This window comes from Tasmannia lanceolata, unplaced genomic scaffold (assembly GCF_043159265.1).
Source record: "Tasmannia lanceolata isolate RefF3 unplaced genomic scaffold, GAP_Taslan_0.1 ptg000020l, whole genome shotgun sequence".
Taxonomy (NCBI): Eukaryota; Viridiplantae; Streptophyta; class Magnoliopsida; order Canellales; family Winteraceae; genus Tasmannia; species Tasmannia lanceolata.
Window position 1 is genome coordinate 7974240 of NW_027518697.1, and position 23908 is coordinate 7998147.

The following is a 23908-nucleotide window of genomic DNA, read 5'->3' on the forward strand; positions in this document are numbered from 1 at the left end:
TGTTACTAGTGATGGAGACTACTTCGAAAATGTATTTCATGTGAGGCCATGTGAGATGTGTGGGTTCTTAAATTAGTTGTGTTTTGTTTTATGCTAGCTGAATGAAGAGTAAGTAGGCAAGTGAGTAGAGATTTACTGTGTAAGGATGAATGAAGGGAGAAAGAGGAAGTGTTGGATGTGAGTTTTAGGGCATGTTTGTCTACCAAGATAATTTTTTCCCTGGAATATTTGCTCACCCAATGATGAGGAAAGCCTCAAAAACAAGAAAAGAAAACTCCAACCAAAACATGATTGATTTTTTCCTTGTTTTTAATTTATCGCGGAAAAAAAAAAATTTTTGATGGTTGCCAAACATGGCCTAATAGTAATTAATGGGCAACTTACAATTGGGAAATGGTATATTCGCCCTTTTTATTTACTTGCGACAGCCCCCTCTAGTGTAAAAGAGTGGTCATAAATAAACTAGAGGGGGCTGTCCCAAGAAAATAAACAGGGCAAATGTATCACTTCCCCTTGCAGTTTTGTGGGTAACTTGGGACCAAGAAAACCAAAACAAACCAGGACAATGGGGATGGTGATATGATGATGATTAATGCTAAAAAAATATACCAAGATTAAATACAAATTCATTACCAGATTATGTATAAAATTATAGCAAGGCTTCTATGTTGATGTAGCTCATATCATCTATTAAACACCATGTTATGTGGGGGGGGGGGATTTTAAGGACACCCTAAGCAATTCTTCTTGTTTCTTTTACAGAACTTCCCTTGTATTTTATCAAACCGTCAACCATTAATAAAACACCAACATTAGTTGATTCAAACTTCAAAGCATAACTTATACCTCCAGAGTATCATGGCAAAAGATCCTCTAGCAAAGCCAAAACTTTCTTCTGGTTCCCCTGGTAGGAACATCTGATAATCCAGAAGCAAAACTAGTCATATTTTTTCCCATCAAAAGCACATAGACATACGGATATACCATCAAGAGTTTATTATTACCTCCACTTTTGTACACGGAATTGTAATGCACTTTGCTCCAAAAGCTAAGCCAAAGCTCTGCAACATGTAAGGAGACATGTAATCTAATGGGCAAGTTTAGAATATATGAACCAAGCATGACAGATGTACCTGTATTTACTGCTAATCACTGTTCCAAAACTCATCAAGTCAATCATTGATTGACTCGCCCAACTAGACTCAAGTTTACCTTACCAAATTAATCGAAAGCTGAAAAGAAAACAAGATGGCATAAAATGGTAGTGAAGGTTCATTTGATGAACCTTTGTTTCATACAGCAACTATAGGACCCAGCTTCACGTAGTCCATCTAGTCCTTCAATGAATGTAACTATCAAAAGCTCGCAATATCGTTTGAATCAAGTGGATTTTTCCTAGTAGAGTCAATTTTAGGAGTGATTGGGCTTAATAAATATGCATGTACTCATCTCATCATCCAAAATCATGATAACTCAGGATGAATGAGTAGGCGTTTGTAATGTGTAATCACTTGAGTCTCAAGTATGGACCAAACAGCCTAAATCACATGTGATGCAGCTGCACAAATTTCAGTTTCATGGGGAAAGTTAGGAGTTGTATTTTTTTCCCCATTTTTCTTCTGTTTTTTTTTTTTTTTTGGATTTTTGAGTCTGGGAAAGGGGACTTTGCATCCCTGGACATTTTAATTTAGCCCACGACCAAACAAAACACTTGTGACTCTTCTCACAGAAAGAAAAACAGAGTTTACAGTCCATGTGACTCTTGCTTTAAGGTATTAATTATTTTTTTTCATTTTTTCGTTTTTTGCCCTTTCTTCACTTAATTTTTTTTTTAAACTTTCTTCAACTATATGCACATGTGAATAAGCTATGTTCGCTGTTCCTATACTTGCTGCCTTTTTGTGGTGTTTGTTATTCTTTTGCTTCTTGTCCTATCTTTTATTGCATTGTTTGGTACATTGTGTGTATGTGTTTTATAGGTAACAATTTTATTAATCAAGCAACCAAATACATCAGCAGAGACAATATGTCCTTCACTAGTTACTGGAGGAGAATCACCGTGCCGCTCCCAAAAAATCTACAACCCATCAACAGATTTTAGGATCCAGGCTGCCCACCAGTACAATGGTTTAAGTGGGCCAACGATGTAATGAATAAGCCAAAGATCTTTCTCATCAACCATCCAATTTACTGCTCTGTTCTTTCGTCCTCTACAAATATATTGATGACCTCAACCTCCTTCTCCACCCCTTCTTTTGCCAGTGTATCAGCTTTTTCATGGGCTGATCTCATCATGTGCTGAAATCATAGCTGAATTATCCAAACCAGATCCTAATTTCTGAGATTGTATCTGTTATCTTCCAAGGTCCCTATGCTTTGATTGCAGCCCATGCCAAAATGTTAGCTGAATTGCCCTCAATGATAAAGGGGCCCAAGACTTTCATTCGCATACCATTTTAGTCCCCATAGCAAAGCTATTGCTTTCGCCTCATTTGCATCACAAACACTTGCTTGGGCCATAGAATGACATAATCGATCTACCATTAAAATCCAAAACTACACCCATGATGCCTGCTCTCTACCCGTCTACCAACAAAGTTCAAGTTCAGCCATCCATGTGGTGGAGATACCATGTCGGTGTAACATTGCTTTTTCTTCCTCTTTCTGACATAACCGTTTGCCACTCTCTTACAATCCGTCCTGTTGTGCTACTTGTCGGGTAAAGGAAAAGGAAATGACGTGGCAAACATAAATGAAAGGAAAAGAATTGGAAAGGAAAAGCGGTGGTATGGGCATTTTGTTGTCGGGAAACTGTACGGAAAATAAACAGAAAATATAAAATGACACGATCTGTAGGATAGAAATTAGAGAGAAAGTTTACTAACTTCAACATAGATATTATCTGAAATATCCAAATAACATCATAACAGTAAAATATCCAAATATAATCATATCAGTCAAATATGCATAAAAGTAAAATATCCAAACAAACTCATATTCAAGTTTTCCTAGACATTTTCAAGTATCAAAAGCCCTACTCTTATGAACCAAATCTATCATAAAAAAGTTTCCTCTAGTGGATAAATCAGGCTGTCTTCCACCCAATGAATGACCTCATGTCGTCATCATTATACATTAAAAACAGGCGAGCTTCTATCAAGTTACAGTTGAGGTACTCCAATGTCCTCAACAGTACCTCTGAACTAAAACCTTGAACCCCTAAAACTGTTGTGCAAAGATCTTCGGGTCAACTTGGACAGAGAGCTTTTCGAATGCACTAACCACCTTATCCATGCCTGCAGCAACTTTTTCTATCATACCCATATATTGACCCGTCTGGTGCCTCCTTTGCCTTCAACCTGGTTCCTGTCCATTTGCTGAAGGTGGGGATGGAGCCACTGGCGCCTCTACTACTCTCACCTAATGGAGAGAGGGCACTGGCTCCTGTGGTGTCGATGGTGTATGATTAATGAAGTTGTCTGATATGTTGTCTAGAATCTATACCTATCGGCTTGGTAGAGGGGATGTTGCTATCCAACTCTTAAGTAGTTGCTCCCGTGACTTGTTCCGCTACCCTATGGCATCATAGTCTTCTCCAAAAGCATCTCTGTCATCTCCTCGTATAAACCATGATGAACATTGACAAATCTCTTGGAGTTTGGGTGAATCTAAATAGAATGATTAATCAAAATATATAAGCAAATGAGACATGCACAACATTTACAGAGTACAAGAAAAGGATGGATGGCGAACGGCAGAAAAGGGTGAGAGAGAGAAGAGCGAGGAAATGAGAAGAATGCTAGAGGCAAAAGTGGAGATGGACGACCCCCTCTGGCTAGGGATCACAACAAGAATCATCATCTATGGAGGAGAAATGGAATCCTTGAAGGAGTCGGAAAGATTAGGAGAGCATATTCGAGAAGAAGAACAGAGCAGAGAGGCCTCTTGGCAAACACAATTATCCAGAAGGTAAAGGAGACTCAGGAATGTTGCTCGGAGGAGGAAGGACGGTAAGTTGGGTGATTGGGTGTGCTCAAAGTGTAGGTATATGAATTTTAGGAGGAGACTGGAGTGCGGTAAGTGTTCGAAGATATGGTCGGGGTTTGACAGAAACCTTCCGACCGTCCAAAGAGGTATGAGCAAGGGGACAAGACCCACTTGGAGGCTGGCGAAAGATAAATCTCAGGGAGGGATGCCGCATCCTCAACCTTCTGAGGAGGAAAGAACAGTTAGTAGAACAGCTAGAACAGATGGGAGATTCGAATGATCCATTCGAAGTGCCTTGGCCGGAGAAGATTGAATTGAAGTCAATCCAAGGGATCAAAAGAGAAATCTAGGGGAGTCTTAGAAAGGACTATTCTGAAAACCTATCTTCTTTGAAGAGCAGGGTGAAATCTACCTCTGGATATCATGATGAGATTTTCGTCCACAAGCCGGATAAAAGGGAGGTTCTCATAATTCCTCCGGAGGATCTCAATGTTGAGGAGTCCAAAAAGCGGTGGCAGGAGGGTGGTGATAGCCCATTCGAAGCTTTGGATCTATGGTCTTCTAAGTTTGTGGATGGCCACTTGTTGGTGGGCTATAGGTGGCATCCTCCTCATGCCTGGGAGGAGGAGAATTTCAGGAGGGTTGGCAGCAGAGTAGGGCGGGTCATGGCTACTGATGATTCTTGCAGAGAAGGAAATTGGTACATTGAGGGGAGGATAATGCTCATGGTCTCTATTGAAGCTCCAGAGAAAATAAAGCTCCTGTTATTCATCGGTAAAGACATCCTCTGGTATATGCCCATAAACTATCATCGAGCGAGTGCTGAAGTGATCAGGTGTCTCCATGGGTGTCGAGGCGAAGGGTGGGCAACATGTTTCCATTGGCGGTGGTGCAGTCCAACGGGGAACTTACAGCGGAGGTGGTGCATGGAACCCATCCGGCGCAGGATAGCAATCGGGAGATGCACAATAGAGGAGAGGCACATGGTATACAATTTGAAATGGGTCTTAGTCGTCTGACTACCTTGGTAAATGTGTTGTCGTCTGGCACAAGCTATCAGACAACGGTAAGAGACTGGCTATCAGATAAAGTTGTAGCTAATCAAAGGGACGTGGCAGTCAACCGGCTATGATGCAGCACCGTGAAGAAAAATTGAGGAAAGAGGAGAGAAATAGACGAAAGGCTACTGTGATTCGATGGCTGAGTTAGTGAAGGGTTGTTTGGTGAAGGAATTGATGCCCTTAAGGTGTTTGATGAAAGCCCTCAAAGAGAGATAGAGCTGATGACTCTTGGATCTTTAGCTCTGAGACCAAGTTTGATGTAGGACCGGGAAGGGAAATAGAAGAAAGGGGAGAGAAATAGAAGAAAGAGGATAAAGAAGAAGAAGAAGAAGAGAAGATTAGAAGTAGAAATCAGGGGGAGAAGCTCTCAATTCAATTCAATAATCATCAAAGTTCAGAATAAAGCTGTAAAGAGGCCTATAAATAGGCAATTAACAACCTAAAAGATAGAAACCTACTAAAATAAGAATTCCTAAAAGACTAAACTTCCCAATTCTAAATAACATGAAAAATAAAATCCTAAAAACTAAATAACATGAAAAATAAATGCCTAGAAATCCTAATTGGCAAATATGCCACTTATTGGCCTATTATCTGCATCATGCTATCTCTGGTTTTAACCCAGAGCTAGATGTAATTTGTGTTTATCTTATCTTTGAGGTGATAAGTTAAAGAAGAGAAGTTGGATAGAAATAGGTTGCTTTTGATTGGCTTCTAGTAAGGGTGCAACTCGGGTCGGGTTCAACCCGAACCCGTTGAGTTCAACCCGAAAAAAAGTCGGGTCGGGTCGGGTTGAGGGCTTGAGCAACCCGATCCCAGTGAAACCCAACATTTTTATCATTTTTTCCTTTAGTAGGCTTAAAAGTCGGGTTGGGTCGGGTTGAACTCGGGTCGGGTCGGGTCGGGTTGGAAAAAAGGTTGAACTCGGGTTCGGGTCGGGGTCGGCTAAATGGTTCGTCGGGTCGGTGTTTCGGATGGGCCTCAACCCGACCCGAGTTGACCCCTAGCTTCTAGGAGGCTAAGTTAGAATATGACTTTCTCCTTTTTTTTGTTATAAATAGAGGAGAGGTCCAAAATGTGAGATGCATGTAGAAAAGGTGTGGTGTACTTTCCTTTAATAAAGCTCTCTCTCTCTCTCTCTCTCTCTCTCTCTCTCTCCTCTTTAGCTTTGGTGGTCGTGTTCTTGAATTATTTTCTAGTTTTCTTCTTCTTGCTTGATCTCTTTCTTCTACAGATTTATGCCAGTCTCTTGAGCTAAAACTAGTAAATCATAATTTAAAAATTTAAGTGGTGTCAACAAAGAAAACAGATAATAATGGGTCGATATGCTTCTCCAAAACTACCAAATCATAATTTAAAATTTTAGCCTACGACAAAATAAAAATAGATAATGGTGGGTTGATATGCTTCTCACAAAACTGATACAATTGAAGCACTTTTCTGTTGGGCCCAATTCCCATTTTCCTTTAACCAATCTTTTGAGGCTCCAAGCTAAGATTATAGTGCATTTCAACAAAAGGAAGCTAAAGTTTCGTAAGCCATAATGATGAACGTCCGTCGAATAAATAAAAGTAAATAAAAGAATCAGAAAACAAAATAGAGAAAATTCAAAAGGTAATATGTTATGAAATAAATACATTGGGAGTTGAAACAGAACAGTTAGCCAAATTACAACCTAGGTCAGAAATCATTAAGTTTTGTAAAGATCATGAAGGAAGCCACAGTAAAGCATGGGAATGGATAGAATTTGAGCTGACCCAACAACTAGTAAGCATGTCTGTTAAAATGGGTAGAAGCAAGCATCAAACAATTTTATACATAAGAAAATATTGTTTTAAATTTCCCGAAAATGACCAAAATGTTTCCATTTCCATCCCCACCAAAACAAAATCTACATGAATTCCTTCCACGTCATTATTTCCCAGGAATTTCGACCAGAATGGTCTGAACGACAAAAAAATGGAAAGATGTTATGATTTGTATTTCATTTCATTTCAATAATGTAGAGAATGATATTTGGTAGGCAACATCATTGACCTACCCAACAAAGTAACCGTATCATATGCATGGGATGTCAGGTCAGCATGGGACCAATAATAACTCTATGTGGTATTGACATACAGTTGGGGTCCTTAGAGGGGAGACCGGTCATTGCACTTTCTTATGCTTCATTACATTGTACTTCTTTATTGACTTTACTGTTCCAAACATGTGCAACAACGCATGCCACTAGGTGTTCGATGTGATTAAGCCATTATGGATGGCTTTCTTACTTTGCAATGGTTTCTATGTATGTATTTGTGTTTATTCTAGCATTTCCCAAAGTTTCATCTTAAATTTTCATCAACTGCATGTGTTTCCATGATTTTACAAGATCCACGGAAAGCAAAATGTTTTCATTTTCGGGCCAACCAAAACTGAAATTTAAAACCTACTGTACAACAAGTCAATCTGTTACTAATTCTTAAGATTATTTATCAAGTATACAAGTAAAGAAATTCTTTATGTGACAACATAAACAATATGTAAGTATCTCAAGCTTGAGTATTTGTTGATGTATCCATTACCTTTTGACGGTTTTAGGTTCATGGGAACAATTTCAATGAAGCTCGTATCTCCAAAAGATGTAAACAGACAAATTTTGGCATGAAACTGTAAGTAATGTGATGAGCAATTAGAAACAAAAAAATCACATGAATCAATGATGATTTAGAAGTGCAAAAGATAAAACAACAACAAAAAATGACACGTGTAGTGAATTTAATATAAATAATACTGAGAAAAGTGAGGTTAGATAGATGACAGACTGCTACTCATAAAGATAGAAAACTAATCCATGAAAATATGTTCCCCATCAGCTTATTACCCATGATGTGCAGGGTTCAAGCATTAGATCATTTTAGCCAAAGATAGAAATTGTGTTACTCCTAAGTTTTTTTCTAAATTATCAAGATATTCAACGTGTTTAATGTTCCAATTTTCAAGCTCAATAGTTCACTATTAACACAACCTAACTGATGCAGCTTTGGATGGAGAAAAAAATTCAGCAGAGAATTGGGAATAAATAACTAGAATAGGCCTGTAACCGTTCGTGAAGTAGGAAGAATAAAAAAGCACAAAATAAAACCTCAAAAGAACAAGAACTGAAAATCCATAAAATTGGGAATAAATAACTAGGATAGGCCTGTAACTGTTTGTGAAGAAGGAAGAATCTAAAGGAACAAAATAAAACCTCAAAAGAACAAGAACTGAAAATCCGTCTTCGCATACCACGTAAACTTAATCCATACAAGCTATGTAAGAGACAAATCTCCTAAACTTTGTTAAACCTCACGTCCACACCAATGCTGACATGTTCCAATCATAACTCCATCTACTGATCTACTTGTTAAACTCTTGATAGATCAACCACATCCAATACATATGGAAGAAGAAGAAAGAAAAGAGAGGAATAATATTTAGGGAATGCATTAGGGCCATCAAGTGATGGGCCCTATCAAACTAATATTAAAAAACAACTGTTTTAAGTAATATGAAGGATTTGTGATTGGACTAGTAGACCCCGTCTCACTTAAGTTCTTCAACACTCTCCCTCAAGCTGATGCATAGATGTCATTCATCCCCAGCTTGGAGCAGGTACTTCCAAATTTGCCACAAGCAAGGGCTTTCCTAATTGATATTTAAATTTCACGCATTGAGCAGATATCAACTTATTGCCGACTTTTTCAGGAATGAAACGACAATCTACTTCAATCTATGCATTCATATTATTTACAGGTTCAGAGGACATCTAAGTTTTTTCACTTATTGTTCTTGTAAAATATGAAGTTAGCATTAGTTAGCTTCATCAGAATAAATAAATCTGAAAAAACATGCAGTGGCACATCTAGTAGATATGCAATGCTCGTCAACAGAGTTAGAAATATTAAGATGAGAGTAGGGAAGAAATAAAAAATTCATGATAGAACCTGATATACTTCCAAATTCGCCACAAGCAAGGGCTTTCCTAATTGATATTTAAATTTCACGCATTGAGCAGATATCAACTTATTGCCGACTTTTTCAGGAATGAAACGACAATCTACTTCAATCTATGCATTCATATTATTTACAGGTTCAGAGGACATCAAAGTTTTTTCACTTATTGTTCTTGTAAAATATGAAGTTAGCATTAGTTAGCTTCATCAGAATAAATAAATCTGAAAAAACATACAGTGGCACATCTAGTAGATATGCAATGCTCGTCAACAGAGTTAGAAATATTAAGATGAGAGTAGGGAAGAAATAAAAAAATTCATGATAGAACCTGATACTGGAAGGTTCTAACTTCTAATTGTAATAATGCTACTTGCAAGGGAATTGTAGTTGTACCAGATCTGCGGCTGCTTGTAGGGTGAGGTGGTCTCCCCACTCTCCTGATCTAAAGACATAACAATACGCAAATGAAAGTTGATAAGCAAGAGGTCGCCAAAAAAATTATGGAGTTAGGAAACAATATGATTGAATAAAGACAATATGTTTTTAGTTTTTGTTACATAGACAAACCAATGTGAAAATCCAAATAGCATACCTTTCCATCTTCTGTAGATAAGTTTCATACTTCATTGGAACATAGGCCTGATACCATTTTTGGCCAATTGTAAGCTGAAAAGGCGAAAGGATAAGCAGTAAGATGGTAACCCATCATAACCTGAATGTAACCTAGCTTTTAAAATCAATATATTCTGTAACCTCCTTAGCTTGATTTTGAAGGTTCAATGAATGATTTTCAATGTTGTAGACATGAAATGGAACTCCAGGTCAGACCACGAAATTCAAGAGAGGAAAGGTACTTCAAAGTCCAAACTCCAAAGTAATCAGAACATTTGCTTAAAGAATAGAACTAACCGACTAGACTGATCAACTTTGTTTCTGGATCTACGTGGGCATAATCAGAACCATGGATTCAAATTTCAGTTTTGGTTTCAGTTTCAGACCCTACTGATATTTTTTTTAAAATTTTGGCTGAAATGACCCAATTTCGTCCGAAATTTATGCCAAAATCCAAAATCTTGAAATTTCGGTACCAATTTCTGATTTCGGTCGAAATTTAAAACCATGATCAGAACATTTGCTTAAAGAATAGAACAACCTTATTAGCCTGATTGGATTTGTTTCTGGATCTATGTTGGTGTTACTTTTGTATATTCAGCACATATAAGGTTATATTTAAAACAAGAAGAGTGAATAAATAGAGAACACATAAGTAGAGATAATACCTGCGTCACAACCTGCTTCCTCACAAGTTTGTGATAGTCGGGGTCCCGGAACAGCTGATCCGCTAAAGCTCGAAACTGCTCATTAATTATTAGAATATAGTTCGAAGCAGAGTTAATTAAACAAAAACACATTATGAAATAAGAGAGACAATCTTATTTCCTCTTAAAGATATCACCATTCCTTCCATAACCAATACAAAAGTGTCGGGAAAAAAAAATCATCCAACGAACCTGGCAATTTCCATCCCCTCCAACTTGCAATTCAGCTAAACCATATGTGGCCAACCTGATAGAAAATCAAAAATTTGCTTGGACCTTAATGGAGAATAATCAAAGAAGAAAATGTGAGCACAAGTAGCGCATGCTCTGGTGCGTTCACCAAGATGACATGTTAGAACACATTCATATATGAGTGTGGGTCCATACATTGTTTGCATGTAAATTTCTATCCATAATAGGAACAAACGTTAGCATAATATGCCCAACTTACCATTCAAAAATATATATATATATATATATATATATGCCCTCAACAAGCCAAATTTTGGTTTCGGTCTTTATGTATCATCACTTTTTATAATAAAATTTCTGTTTATAGAATAATTTTGCTAAAGGGGCACTTTAAGGTCCAACAATTGACAGTGAATTCTGGCGAATGACACTTCTCTCGGCTAACCAATCGACTATGCCTGGGAATGGAGTCTTCGGGAGGAGATATGGTGTTCCGGTTCCTTGAAAATGTAGAGTTCACAACAGGGAATGGAGTGGGAGTCCCATTTTGAATCAGCTATCACATGTTGAACTATTAAATATAGTGGTGTGTCTCAATCACTGGGATAAAGACCCTAAGCAGATGTGTTTGAAAGAGTATCACACATTGAACAGAATAATTGATATGGAACATGGAATAGATAAAACTACTTTTCTCAATCTGCATATGAAGTTGAGACACTAGACTTGATGAGACCACATTGACTTATGTGTTTAATACTTGACAATGAAATTTCCAATTGGTGATGTGCAATTGGAAGCTATACCCAGGAATATTGGGTCAAATGTGAGGAAAATAGGATATGGGTGTGCCCTCACTCCTAAAGGAGAGAACATTCAAGATGGCTATTTTTAAAAAATATTTGGACAATGTATCTGGGCCTCTTAGGATTTGATAAAATGTTTTGTCAAATCATTTTCAACATATATTATATATTATAAAATTGTTGCAAAAGAGAATTTTACAAATTGTTTTTCAAGGGCCAACACTAATAATATGTCATGTGTAATAATTTGAGGGCCCTGTGACAAGAAAGTCCATAGGGGCACACATGTGATTATTAGATGGAGGAAGAGCAGGCTAGTCGGTTCGCAGGAAAGTTTATTTGTAATTATTTCCATTCATGGGGGTACTTGAAATTGTGTTGATGGACAATGATTGCCATATGTGGGAGAGCCTTGAAAGGACATTTCCAAACTTCTACATTTTGTGGATTTAGAACGGATATCCAAATTGGAAATGCATGCGGTGGCAACCAATGAAACAGGGTTTCCATTTTGATAAGTTGCACATGTTAAGAAATGGGCTTAATTGAAAGTTTCTAATTCAATTGATGTAACCACATGGAGCTAATGGCTATAGAAAGAGTTTCTATATTTGAATCTAAAGGGGATAACTTATTGAGATGATCTCTGCCCAACACTTTAAGAAAGTATGTTGCTTTGTCAACATCATCCATCCCATATTTGGACACTCTAAAGATTCCCCACCCAGTTGCTCTTAAACCCTATTTGTATAGATACATTACAAGGGGAACAAAATTTTCATGCATCATAACTATTGGAACCGAAGAAAGGAGGGCCAAAAGATCTTGGAAATTTTTGGAGGTTACTTAAAAAAAAAACCCAGGAGCAAGGTGTCAATCAAAGGATGGAATATGAGGTTACTGCTCAAATCCTAGTTCTGAGAAGTACACTCATTTCCTTGTATCAGCCAATCTGTAATATAATATACAAAACATTTGGAAGACTTACAGGTGATCAACTTGGGGGGTTTGAAAAATGGATGAAGATATATAGTAGGGAAACTTGTTATATAATGCCAAAATATTTCATTAAACTAACCTAAAATTAACAGAGGTTTATCATTCTCTGACATGACAAGATATATACACCAAAGTAAGTCATAGTTCTGACTTAAAACCTATACGTAATAAACCTTATCTCCATATTCTAGCTGAGCAAGAATATGGAGATCCTTTGCCCCGCAAAGGATAGTGGCATTTGCTTGGGCAGTCATTCACAAGAGAATCAATACATGTGATTGCCTCAACAAGAGAAATTTCACCTTCGCGAGCTGGTGCATAATTTTCAAAATGGAGGAGGAATCATTGGACCATTTATTGTTGCATTGCCCTTATTCACACAGGCTTTGGATGGATGTTCTAAAACCTTTTGGCGTATCATGGGCATTCCAAAGTTCCATCAAGAAGGTATTACTTCATTGGGTAGATAGACCATTCGGCAGCGGCGGTGTTAGTCCCATTTGCACTGATATGGCACATTTGGAAGGAAAGAAAAAGGGCTGCCCAGGGCACGAGGCTCCCGCCATTGCAGGGTCTGGGGAGGGCTAGATGTACGCAGCCTTACCCCTGCGTAGAGAGGCTGCTTTCGTGACTCGAACCTGTGACCACCAGGTCACAATGGAGAAACCTTACCGTTGTCACAAGGCTCGCCCTCTATTGATGTGAGGCTCAACATTATAGCTTGGGCAGGAGAAAAAGAGGACCCTAGGGTGTTGGCTACATATTGAGAAATTGGAACTCAATAATGGTGGAAAAAAAGAAGGCAGGCTAAAATTACCCCAAAATGGGAGCCACCACCGTTGGGGTGGTTTAAATTGAATTTTGATGGAAGTGCTAAAGGAAATCCAGGTGAAGCCGGCATCGGGGACTTGATTTGTGATTCCAATGGCACTTTGTTGACGTCATATTCGTGTCCGGTGGGTTTATGTGATGTAAATGAGGCGGCAGAAGCTAGGGCGTTGCTTTGGGGTCTAAGATCGATTGCAAATCATAGGCTAGATCCCTTTATCATTGAAGGTTACTCCACTAATGCTCTGCCGTGGGCCTCAAAGAATATTAAAGGTCCGTGGAAGCTGGAAGACATAATAGCAGAAATTAGGGATCTTGTTCGCATTATTGGCCCAAATTTTCAGCATAGGAGAAGATCAGCTAATGAATGTGCAAATCGGTTGGCGAAGGAAGGTGCAGAAGAAGAAAACATTGAGTTGATCCAAGGCTTCTTCCAAAGGGCAACGGAAAAGAGTCTTCGCTTGTTCACAGTTATTAGTGTGACTCTGATTGCTGAACGCTGACCTACCCTTCTTTCTGCTCGGGCCAGATGTGGTTTTGTATTCAAGTTTTTCTGATGTTTCCATTTGCCAGCTTATGGGTGATACTGGGGGGACACCTTGTCCGCTTTTTGTAATTGTTGTTTCAGTTTGAAAATAACTAGTCACTTTTGAGAAAAAAAATTGAGGGTAAGTTATATTTTGATACTAACCCACACTAAATATGGGTAGCTGGTATTTGATTAATAATATTTCATACGTCAAAAGGAGCACCAGCATTCATTGCAATGGGATACTTACAGCCACGTTACATGGATCCTTCTAAATGGGCGAAGAATCTGTGTCAGAGACCATCTCAAATTCCAATACTTCAGGATTCTTTGAGACACTTCTAGATCTCTTTTATCTGTTTTTTTCTTTCTTCTGAATACCATTACCACAAATTTACAATTATGGCATGTTTTGAGTTTTACCCATCCTAATAGTATGTTTATTAAATAGAAATAAAATATTATGTCTATTTAACCTATAAAAATTTTCAATATATTCTTGTTATAATCATATTATTATGTAAAAAAATAAAATTTGAGAATTGCTTAAAATATTTTGGCGAATCCACGAATCCTTCTTTTTGAGGTCTGGCGAATCTGACACTTGATACCCTAGTCGTATTCCGTCACCCGTATCTGTACTGATGCAACATAGACTTACAGTAACTGATATTCGATAGATAAGATTTAACAATAGCTTTCAATTTCATTTCATGTTGTTCTAACACAAAAAGATTCATACGAGATCCTTAGCAAATTAAGAAATAAATTCATCCCTTTAACAGTTCAAACCATAGTTGCCGGCAACTCCTTGGGCGGGTGGGAAACTTGTTTCCCCTAAAACGCGTTTCTCGTTGGTTTGTAACTCGTTTCCCCTAAAATGTGGGAAACACGTTTCGGAAACGTTTCCGAAATATGATAAAAATTGGAGAAATGTTTCCGAAATACATAGGAACATATGAGAAACTTATATAAATCATGTGTGAAACGCACGATAAACGTATGCAACACTCGTAGAAAACGCATGTGAAACGTGTAGGAAACATATGTGGAACTTACGAAAATCATTTTGGAAAAAACACATCAAAAATTGTGGAATAGATAATAAAAAAGAAAACAATAGCATATATTGTAAGAAAAATAAAAATAAGAAAAATTCAAATAGAAATTTGAAATTAACAAAATTTAAATCTACAAAACCACATATTTCGTGTTTTCATTGTGTTTCATGTGTGTTTTTTCTATCGTTTTTGAAACGCTTCTAATGTGCTTCGAGACATTTCTCGTACGATTTTCTATTGTTTTCTCGTTTCTCGTTTCCTCTAATATTTTTTTCAAGCGTTTCATGTTTCATTTCCCGAATTCATTTCCCACCCTGGTAACTATGGTTCAAACAGTTAACTACTAATGGAAAAGCAGCGAATTGCTCCAAATTGTAACAAAGATAAAGCCTGGAACTGTATGAAATTAAATAAAGAAAATCATGGCAAACAAACAAGTCCTCTAAAAAAATTGTAACAAGAAGTACCCCAAAAAACACATGTACAGTTCTAATAAGACGAGCTTGTGTCACAACCTTTTTGAGAGATATTCATGATCAAAGGCTGCATCATCCACATCAGGAATTTGCCCAGTAACTCGAGGAATGTGCTGCCAATCAAATAAAGCAATGAACACCATGTATCAGTGAGCTAGTAGTTACACAAGTTATGTTATCAAAACAAATAAGAAGAGGCTTTACTATAAACGGCATGACACCCAGAAGCACATGGTGTATATAGTTAGCCACGCTTCGATATATTGAAGGGTGAATAAGAATCCCAACAACATAGTGAGGATGCCGGTGATTTTTGGAACAAATCAATGACATCCAAGCTCAGGAGAAAATATTGAGGCAAGCTACAAGCAATATCTTGAGCCCTCTAACCAACACCGAAGAACACAAGTTTTCAGCAAAGGAAATCTCTTTATGGTCATCTTTAGTGGCTTTACTATAAAGGCACAACAACCAGAAGCACATGGTGTATATAGTTAGCCACACTTCGATATATTGAAGGGTAAATAAGAATCCCAACAACATAGTGAGCATGTTGATGAATTTTGGAACAAATCAATGATATCCAAGCTCAGGAGAAAAGATTGAGGCAAGCTACCAGAAATATTGTGAGCCCTCTAACCAACGCCGAAGAACACAAGTTTTCAACAAAGGAAATCTCTGTATGGTCATCTTTAGTGAGAATGATTTCTGTTAGAGACTATGATTCAGCCAACACTTTGAATGTATTGCCGACACACGTGTCCGACATGACACGCGTGTCCACACATGTTGATATTTCTTTGGACACTTTTAAATGTACTGCTAGAAGTGTTAAACTTAATGTGGGCATGTGGACACATTTTTGTACCGTGTCAAGTGTGACATTCAGTTTTATTATTGAATATTGTATTAAACTCTTTTATTACTAAGTCTTCTTTTATTATAAACTCTTATTTAACTAATATTTGCTATTATATCCCCTCCTATAAACCTAAAATCATAAACAAACTCTTATTCCAATGCTATATTAATTGTATCATATTGTTCTCCCTTTCTCATTGGTTATCTCATATTTTTTTAGATTATAGTTGATTAATTCTAGGATTTATTAGTTATTAAATGAGTATCATATTTATATAGTTACAATTTATGGTAGTAATCAGTAATTTTATATGTATGTACGAGTCACCGTTTCTAGACTTTAGATGTTGCCATGACAACTCGTATCTGTGTCGAAACTCAACACACGAATCCATATCTACAAATTATGATTATATATACTTTTTATTTTTACCCGTGTTCCCATTTCTAAGTTCTGGGGGTTTGTTGTGTCTGACACTCGTGTCCGTGTCCACAAATCATAGGTCAGAGACCTATTGTAGGCTAAATAACAAGAAGATTGATTCTCGAAGAATCCTCCAGCGGATCAACGACAATTCTTACAACTTTAAGACAGAGAAACCGGAGGGCTATGACACATCTCCCACATTCAATATTTCCAATCTCTTCAAATTTCAAGGTGATGAAACTACAAGAAATATAGAAGTGCTCATCCCTCTTCCAAAGAACCCAGAAGAGAAGATAATTTACATAATCAACAAGAAGGTTACGCGATAACAAGGGAAAATCACCTGTCAGTATCTTGTTCAAAGGAAAGGAAGACCTACAAATGGTACATGGATGACAGAAAACTAAGACGCAACAACGTTCAATTATTTGATGAGTTTGAAGATGATAACTTGAAGGTGAGTTCGAAAGAACGTTCTACCAGAGATGGACCCAATACACAACACAGTCCAAGTCATTAATTCCTTTCTATTCATTAGTGTCTATATTACCAGATCAAAAGATCGGTGCAAATGTGCCAACAAAAGCCCCAAAGAATTTTTCAGAACATATGCACAAAGGAAGATGTGGGAAGCGTTTGAGGATTTTGAGCCTAAGGGAGAGCGATTACTGATGTCGGTATGAAATCAGCCTGACACCTGCTGATGTCAAAAGGGGAACCCACCCCATCAGATGGAGCCGAAATTAAGGGAAACTTGTTGGTTTTAAAGTAAGAGAAAAATTGGTAGCTTTTTGGATTTTTTGGAAGACATTAAACATGGGTTTGAAGATTCCCCATTAAGTATAACAGTATGAATTGTAAGACTTCTGAAACTGCTACAACTCCAGCAAAAGAGGAGTTTGAACAAGCATGAAAGCTTATCTGGGCTGGGATAGGATTGCAATATTTATTTTTAAGGAGTATTTAGAAATATATATATATATATATATATATATATATATATATATATATATATATATTAGATTTTTTAGTAGGAAAAACTTGTAATTGCTGGCTTTTTAGTTCAATATATGTCCCTTAGCAGGACTGAAAAAGTAGGAGTCCATTATGAGAACGAACTAGCTTGCAACTGTCAATATTAATGAAAATACATCTTAAGGATGGTGAAGTACTTACAATATAATTGAAAAAACCTGGCAGGACTGAAAAAAGTAGGAGTCCGTCATGAGAATGAACTAGCTTACAAGTGTCAACATTAATGAAAATACATTGTAAGGATGGGAAAGTACTTATAGTTGAAAGAAAAAAAAAATGTCACACTTTGTTTCTTTACTTGCATAAGATTGTCCAGTGAAATGCAAACAAAATATTGAAATAGTTTACCATATAATTCAGTAAGAATACAAATTGTTGCTCCAGGCAACAGTTATTTCCAAATGAAATGTGATATAGAAAATGCATGTCGTGTATACATCAATTGAATTTCTTACAAAGTCACATTAGTCAATAGGAATGGAAACTGGTATTTGCGGTCCAGGCATCTTAAAATCCATGGAAAGAAGCAAGGTAAAACGGCGATGCATGTGTTACATAACATCAATACAAGTGAAGCAAAAGAAGAAAAAAAACAGTACTAAAGTCTCATGGAATGAGGCCTTACAGGGACAGGATCTAAACGAGATAGATGCTTCCGGAGCCTCCAATCCCAGCCAAAAAAATTTTCTAATAAAATATTGGCGACAGTTCTGTGATCATCAGTATCTTGCACACTGCTATTTAAACTCGAGATAGAAGTTGCAAGGGCATTGCCATATTTTTCAGACATAGTACCTCAAGAAGTGGATCTTGACAAAAATCACTACAGGTCAGACAAATGTAGAAACTCAAGTCATATCAACTGGTAAAAAATTGATGGTCGAAAAAGTTACATGCGTTAAAATAGAGAAAAAAAGTAAAACACATGAATATTCGACTTCCATAAAACATAATTGCATAATCAAATAAGCTCAGTCACTCAGGTAAACAATCGAAAGTAGAAACATTTTGGACTGGCAATCGGATCTTAAAATCCAGAGGGCGAGCCTTGGCGCGACGTAAGGTTGCTCCATTGTGACCTGGTGGTCACGGGTTCGAGTCACGGAAACAGTCTCTCTGCAAAGCAGGGGAAAGGTGGGCCGCCCTTTTTTTTAATCGGATCTTAAAAGCCAAAACAAAGAGGACCTAAGAAATTGCCCTGCAGAGTTTCAAACCTAAAAGCAAGAGCAAGCTCTTAGCTATCCATCACGAGGACCAAGGATCCAAGTGTCTGTTTACAGTTTCTAACCAGATTGTGACTACTTTCCAATCTCTTCAGATTTTTCCATCTTCTCCGTCACTTCCATATTGGTCGGATGACAGTTTCAAAATACATGTCTACATTTCCAAGTTAAATAATTATGAAGATTACAACACTTCTGATAATGCACAAATCCCACTAGAAACTGAAATATAATATATAGAGAATTCAACTAAGATATCATGAGAAAAAGAGAAGAAAATCACAATTTCTTCATGCAGTAACACAATACATATTTGCAGAACCAATAAAAAAGAAGTAAATTATATAAAATTCTTCAAACATCCAAACTAAAAATCATCAAAAGAACAAAACCAGTATCTTCATTCAGCAACAAAATACCCATTTTGCTAAATCCCAACAAAATATTATAATGCAACACATAGAATCATAACATGATACCCAATTTGTTCTCTAAAAAAACCCAATCTGTTCACTAAAAAAACCAACATGCAAAATCCCATCAAAATTTTAACAAAATAAATTACATAAAATTATTCACACATCCAAACTATAAAAAAAACAAAAGAACAAAACAAGTATCTTCATTCAGGAACAAAATATACATTGTGCTAAATCCCAACAAAATTATAATGCAACACATTGAATCCTAACATGATTCCCAAAAGAAGTAGCATAACAAAACCATAGTTTTAAATTTCAGCATAAATCCGAAATATTTCGCCCAAACCAAAACCGAAAGTACATTGAATCGGTTTTCTACAGGATTTAGGCAAAACTTCAGTTCTTTCGCCGAAATCTGAAATTTCACTACAAGATTTCCACCGAAGTTTTAAAAATTTCCCCTGGAAGATTAAAAAAATGCCAAAAGCTTTTTACCAAATTTTGCAAGATTTCGGCCGAAACCGCGACTGAAACTGACATTTAAAACCTTCAACAAAACCAACCCAACTTGTTCACTCAGCACAAAAAACCCCATGCAAAATCAGATCACAATCACAGCACAATAGATAGAATTCTAGAGAGATACCCAGAAAAAAAAATCACAAAAACCAGAACATCATCTTCACAAGTCAGCAGATATAGCCAATTGATTAAAACCCCATAAAATCTCAAAGGAAAATAGCGAATTCAACCAATAAAACTAGAAGAAGAAGAAGAAGAAGAAGAAGAAAGAGAAGAATACCCAGTACCCAGAATTCCAGAAAGAATCGGATTACAGAGCTTGATAATGTGGCTCACTTAGATTGTTATACGTCGCTGTTAACCAGCTCTCAAATCCCACTACAATTTCCAAAAGGGTATTGGTTTAGTAGACCCTTTTTCCTGTAAAAGCGTAGTCCTTGACACACTAGAGGGGAAGGAAAGGAATAAAAAGGGGGCAAAATATATGACTTGCCTTTTTTCAAAGGGAAGTGATATCAGCACAACCATGTTTTAATAGTTGCACGGTCCCAGTCTGTCTTTTCTTTTTAATTGGTCTGTGAAAGTTTTTTTTGGGAACTGTAATAACCTTAGCTCTTTAAATACTAAAAGACAATATGCTTTAGTGGAATTATCAAAACATGGTAGTGCTGATATCATTTTCCTTTTCAAATCATATCTATTTTAAGGGGTAATTTTGTCAACTAAAAAGTCAGTTTTCTTTCATCAAATTCTATAGGACATCAATGGGACATTGATTTGTTAGGTCCGATGGATCTAAATTATCCGAACATCATTAGACATGATCTGGGAACTGACGGCTAGATTTGAAGCGTGTCCATTAGATCTATATCCTATGATCCGAAATTCTTTTGAATCAAGATATGGTGGAGCCATTGCACTAAATTATCCTTCGTATCTTCCTTCATTTATGTCTTATTCCATTTTCTAGTGTCGGACCCATACCATTATATAGTGTCTTACTCCTCACGTTTGATTCCAGTTCCAATTCCAATTCCAATTCTTCTGTAAATGGAAAGAGAAAAAAAAATTAAAACGAAAAATAATTCAGAAAAATTGAAATAAAAATTGGGAAATGATATTAGCACGACCATATTTTGATATATTCACAAGCCATCTTGTCTTTTAATGTTTGAAGAGTTGTCAAAAGGTTATTACATTTCCCAAGGCAATTAAAGAAGAAAAAGATAGCTGGGTTTGTGCAAATATCAAAATAACATTTCCCTAAAAAATTCATTATGCTTGGATTGGAATTAAATACCACCTCTTGGTGTCAATTCTGCCCTTTTGATTCAGTTCATCTCAGCACATAATTTCGGCAATCCAAACACACCCTTTGGCCTTCCCTACATGTTGAACACACCATTTGGCCTTCCCCATCATATGGACTCACAGGCCTCATCAATACTTGATCCTAACTTCTCAGATGAAAGTATCTCTTATCATCCCGCCCAAATGAGTGGTTAAGTATTTGATTCCCTCTAATCTTCACATATGCGATCACAATTGCCATTGAGAATGTTCTTCCATCTCTTAAATTTTCATGGAAAATGTTTTGGGGACGCTAGATGGGACCTCTTGGTCCCTCCCTCTTGGATAATATTTCTCACTCATGCCCTCTCAATTTCCTCCCTCTCCCAGTCTCACCACGCCTTTCTCAACACATGGTAAGCCAATATTCCATGAAAAAAACTTCCATGGCTGCCAAACATGGCCTAGAACACAATATTTGAAGTAAAATGATATAAAAACAAGTGGGCAATGATAAATTCCCACCCCTGCAGTACGCATGCGCCCCCTCATAACGTGATTTGATGTCAAAAAGCGTTTAAAGTTGTGCATTGTTCACGTCAAATCACGCTATAAGGGGGCGCAAGGAGGGCGCATGCGTACTGCAGAAGGTGTGAATTTATCATTAGACAAACAAGTGTGTCAAGGTCATAATAAAAAAAGGGAGCTGATTTCACACTCCACTCCCTTTATAAGATGCACGACACATGTTTGTCGTGTAGTATTTGTTGGGTATATAGTATAGTATAACCTAGATATGTTCTAATATAAGCCCAATAAAATAATAGACCAGTGTAGTGGGCCTACATGGGCTAGAGTCCATTAACCAGTCAATAACCCTAGTGTATCTCTATATATAAGGGCTGGAGGCAACAAGCTAGGTATTCCAAACTACATACCTAGGGTATAATGCTTCAAGCAATCCTTGCTTGACGTATCTAACGTTTTTTTTTTTTACGTTGGTTGAAGATACAGATCCAAAGAAGGAATTTCGTTTGTGGGTTTGTCACTCATTGGATTCAAGAGGAGAAAGGTGCACGATTTCCACGCTACATACCAACGCCATAAAATCACAAAGGATTTTGGGCGGGGGTATAACTCCACCGAATCAATTGGGCGTGGGTTCTTCTTTCAGCAGAATCAATTGGACATGGGTTTTTCTCCACAGAAGAATCAATTGGGCGAGGGTGGTGGTTCTTCATCCACGTGAGATCATATACTCCTTTACTCGACCCAACTGTTCCGAGGACAAACTCATTACAGTTCTCAAAAAGCTTTTACAAGCCCTCTAAATACTAAACGATATGATGCTTTCGCGCATCTTATAAAAAGAGTGGAGGACTGAAATCATTTCCCTAAAAAATCCCCATAAAATCCCCATTCATATTATTGCCATGTGTACATAAATAGGAGCATGTTTATCAATTGTTTTTGCAAATGTATAATGATAATTTTATCATAAGAAGAGCTCCCTTACACGGGAATGCCTTCTCAATAGTTTGTTAAGAATCATCACCGACTCTCTACACATGTGCCAGAGGGGATGGGCCGGAGCAGTGTGGTGCGGGCCCACACGGGCGGATGTGGGCCAACTGAGTTGTAGAATCGGTAATTAAACTAGGATGTTTGTGCTTGGTTGCATCCTAGTTAGACTAGGACTTAGAGTTAGATAAGTTAGTATTACTATTAGATTAGGAGTTGGAGTCCAATTAGATAAGGCTATTATATGATTGGTTAGTGAAGACTCCTATTAGGATTGTCTTTATTTTTTTGCTTATAAATAAGGTAGAGGCCAAAACTTAGTAGTGTGGTGAGTTGGCAGATAGAAGTGAATAGGTTGAATTGCAGAGGAGAGAACAGCAAAAACGTGAAAATAAAGTGAGTGAAGAAGTGGTGTACGGTTTCAATATTTGGAATAATATTGATGATGCCAAAATTTGTACCTGAGAATCGTGCGAGCGATGTAGACGAATCCGGCTATCTATGGGTGCCTACGCTCATAGAAAACAACGTTAGGGGTGCAACTTGGGTCGGGTTTTACCCGATCCGCATCGATCCAACCCGAAAATAGCATGGGTCGGGTTTAGAAATCATGGGTCTTGGGTAGGGTTGGGTTTTAGTTTAAAAACCCGGCTCAATCTTGGGTAGGGTCGGGTTTAAAGAAAAAAAAACCCAAAACCCGACTCGACTTATGTAGGTGTACTGTGACATTTTTAATTATCTCTTGAATAACATAGCAAACTATTTTTCAATATATTGATACAATTGTTTTCATTGAGGTGATCATATTTGTGATGTGGAAATATAGTTTTCTTCATAAATTTAATACACTTGATTACATAAATTTAGAGATTTTTGGTGCGAAGGTTTGTTTTTTTTGGACAACGCGTCAACGTGAAAAAACCCGCCCCGACTCGACCCGACCCAAGAATTATCATGGGTAGAGCCGGGTTTGGGAATCGTGGGCTTTCCGGAAAAAAAACCCAACCTGACCCGACTCGAGATATTTCTCGGGTAGGGTAGGGTTCTTTAAAACCCGACCCGAGTTGCACCCCCAGTTAGAAGGGAGTCAGACATGGGAGCACCCTCCGATGCTCAAGTCAGAAATTGGCATCAACAATATCTAAGCAAAAGACTAATTCGTGGATAAAGAGTATGGGGTGGAGGAAGATGATCACCTCTGAGTGTGGGGGTTTCTTTTTATAGGAGGGGAGGCCCATGATGCCCACTACGTCCATTATGCCCATGATGGTGCTAGTGTGTCGGATTAGACGGATTACCATTGGGGGGCGTAATTTTAGGAATGAACAAGCGGGGATGGATGAATGGAGGGAGTGGTGGGAGCCCATGATC

General features: G+C 37.5%; 1 protein-coding gene across 3 annotated transcripts; it reads right to left on the reverse strand.

Annotated features, from left to right (window-relative positions):
- Positions 1-606: 606 nt before the first annotated feature.
- LOC143854083 (OVARIAN TUMOR DOMAIN-containing deubiquitinating enzyme 11-like) lies at positions 607-20177 on the reverse strand. 3 transcript variants are annotated; one of them, XM_077363837.1, is made up of 10 exons: positions 20014-20177; positions 18185-18382; positions 15276-15349; positions 10538-10592; positions 10307-10381; positions 9619-9692; positions 9420-9468; positions 7616-7700; positions 1005-1061; positions 607-917 (listed from the first exon to the last, which is right to left on the reverse strand). In XM_077363837.1, the coding sequence occupies exons 2-10, from the start codon at positions 18347-18349 to the stop codon at positions 874-876; spliced, it is 678 nt and encodes a 225-aa protein (XP_077219952.1). In that variant the 5' UTR covers positions 18350-18382; positions 20014-20177; the 3' UTR covers positions 607-873. The 3 variants fall into 3 exon arrangements, with proteins under 3 accessions (XP_077219952.1, XP_077219950.1, XP_077219951.1); XM_077363835.1 differs by having other exon boundaries at positions 20007-20177; XM_077363836.1 differs by lacking the exon at positions 20014-20177 and adding an exon at positions 19851-20000.
- Positions 20178-23908: the final 3731 nt, after the last annotated feature.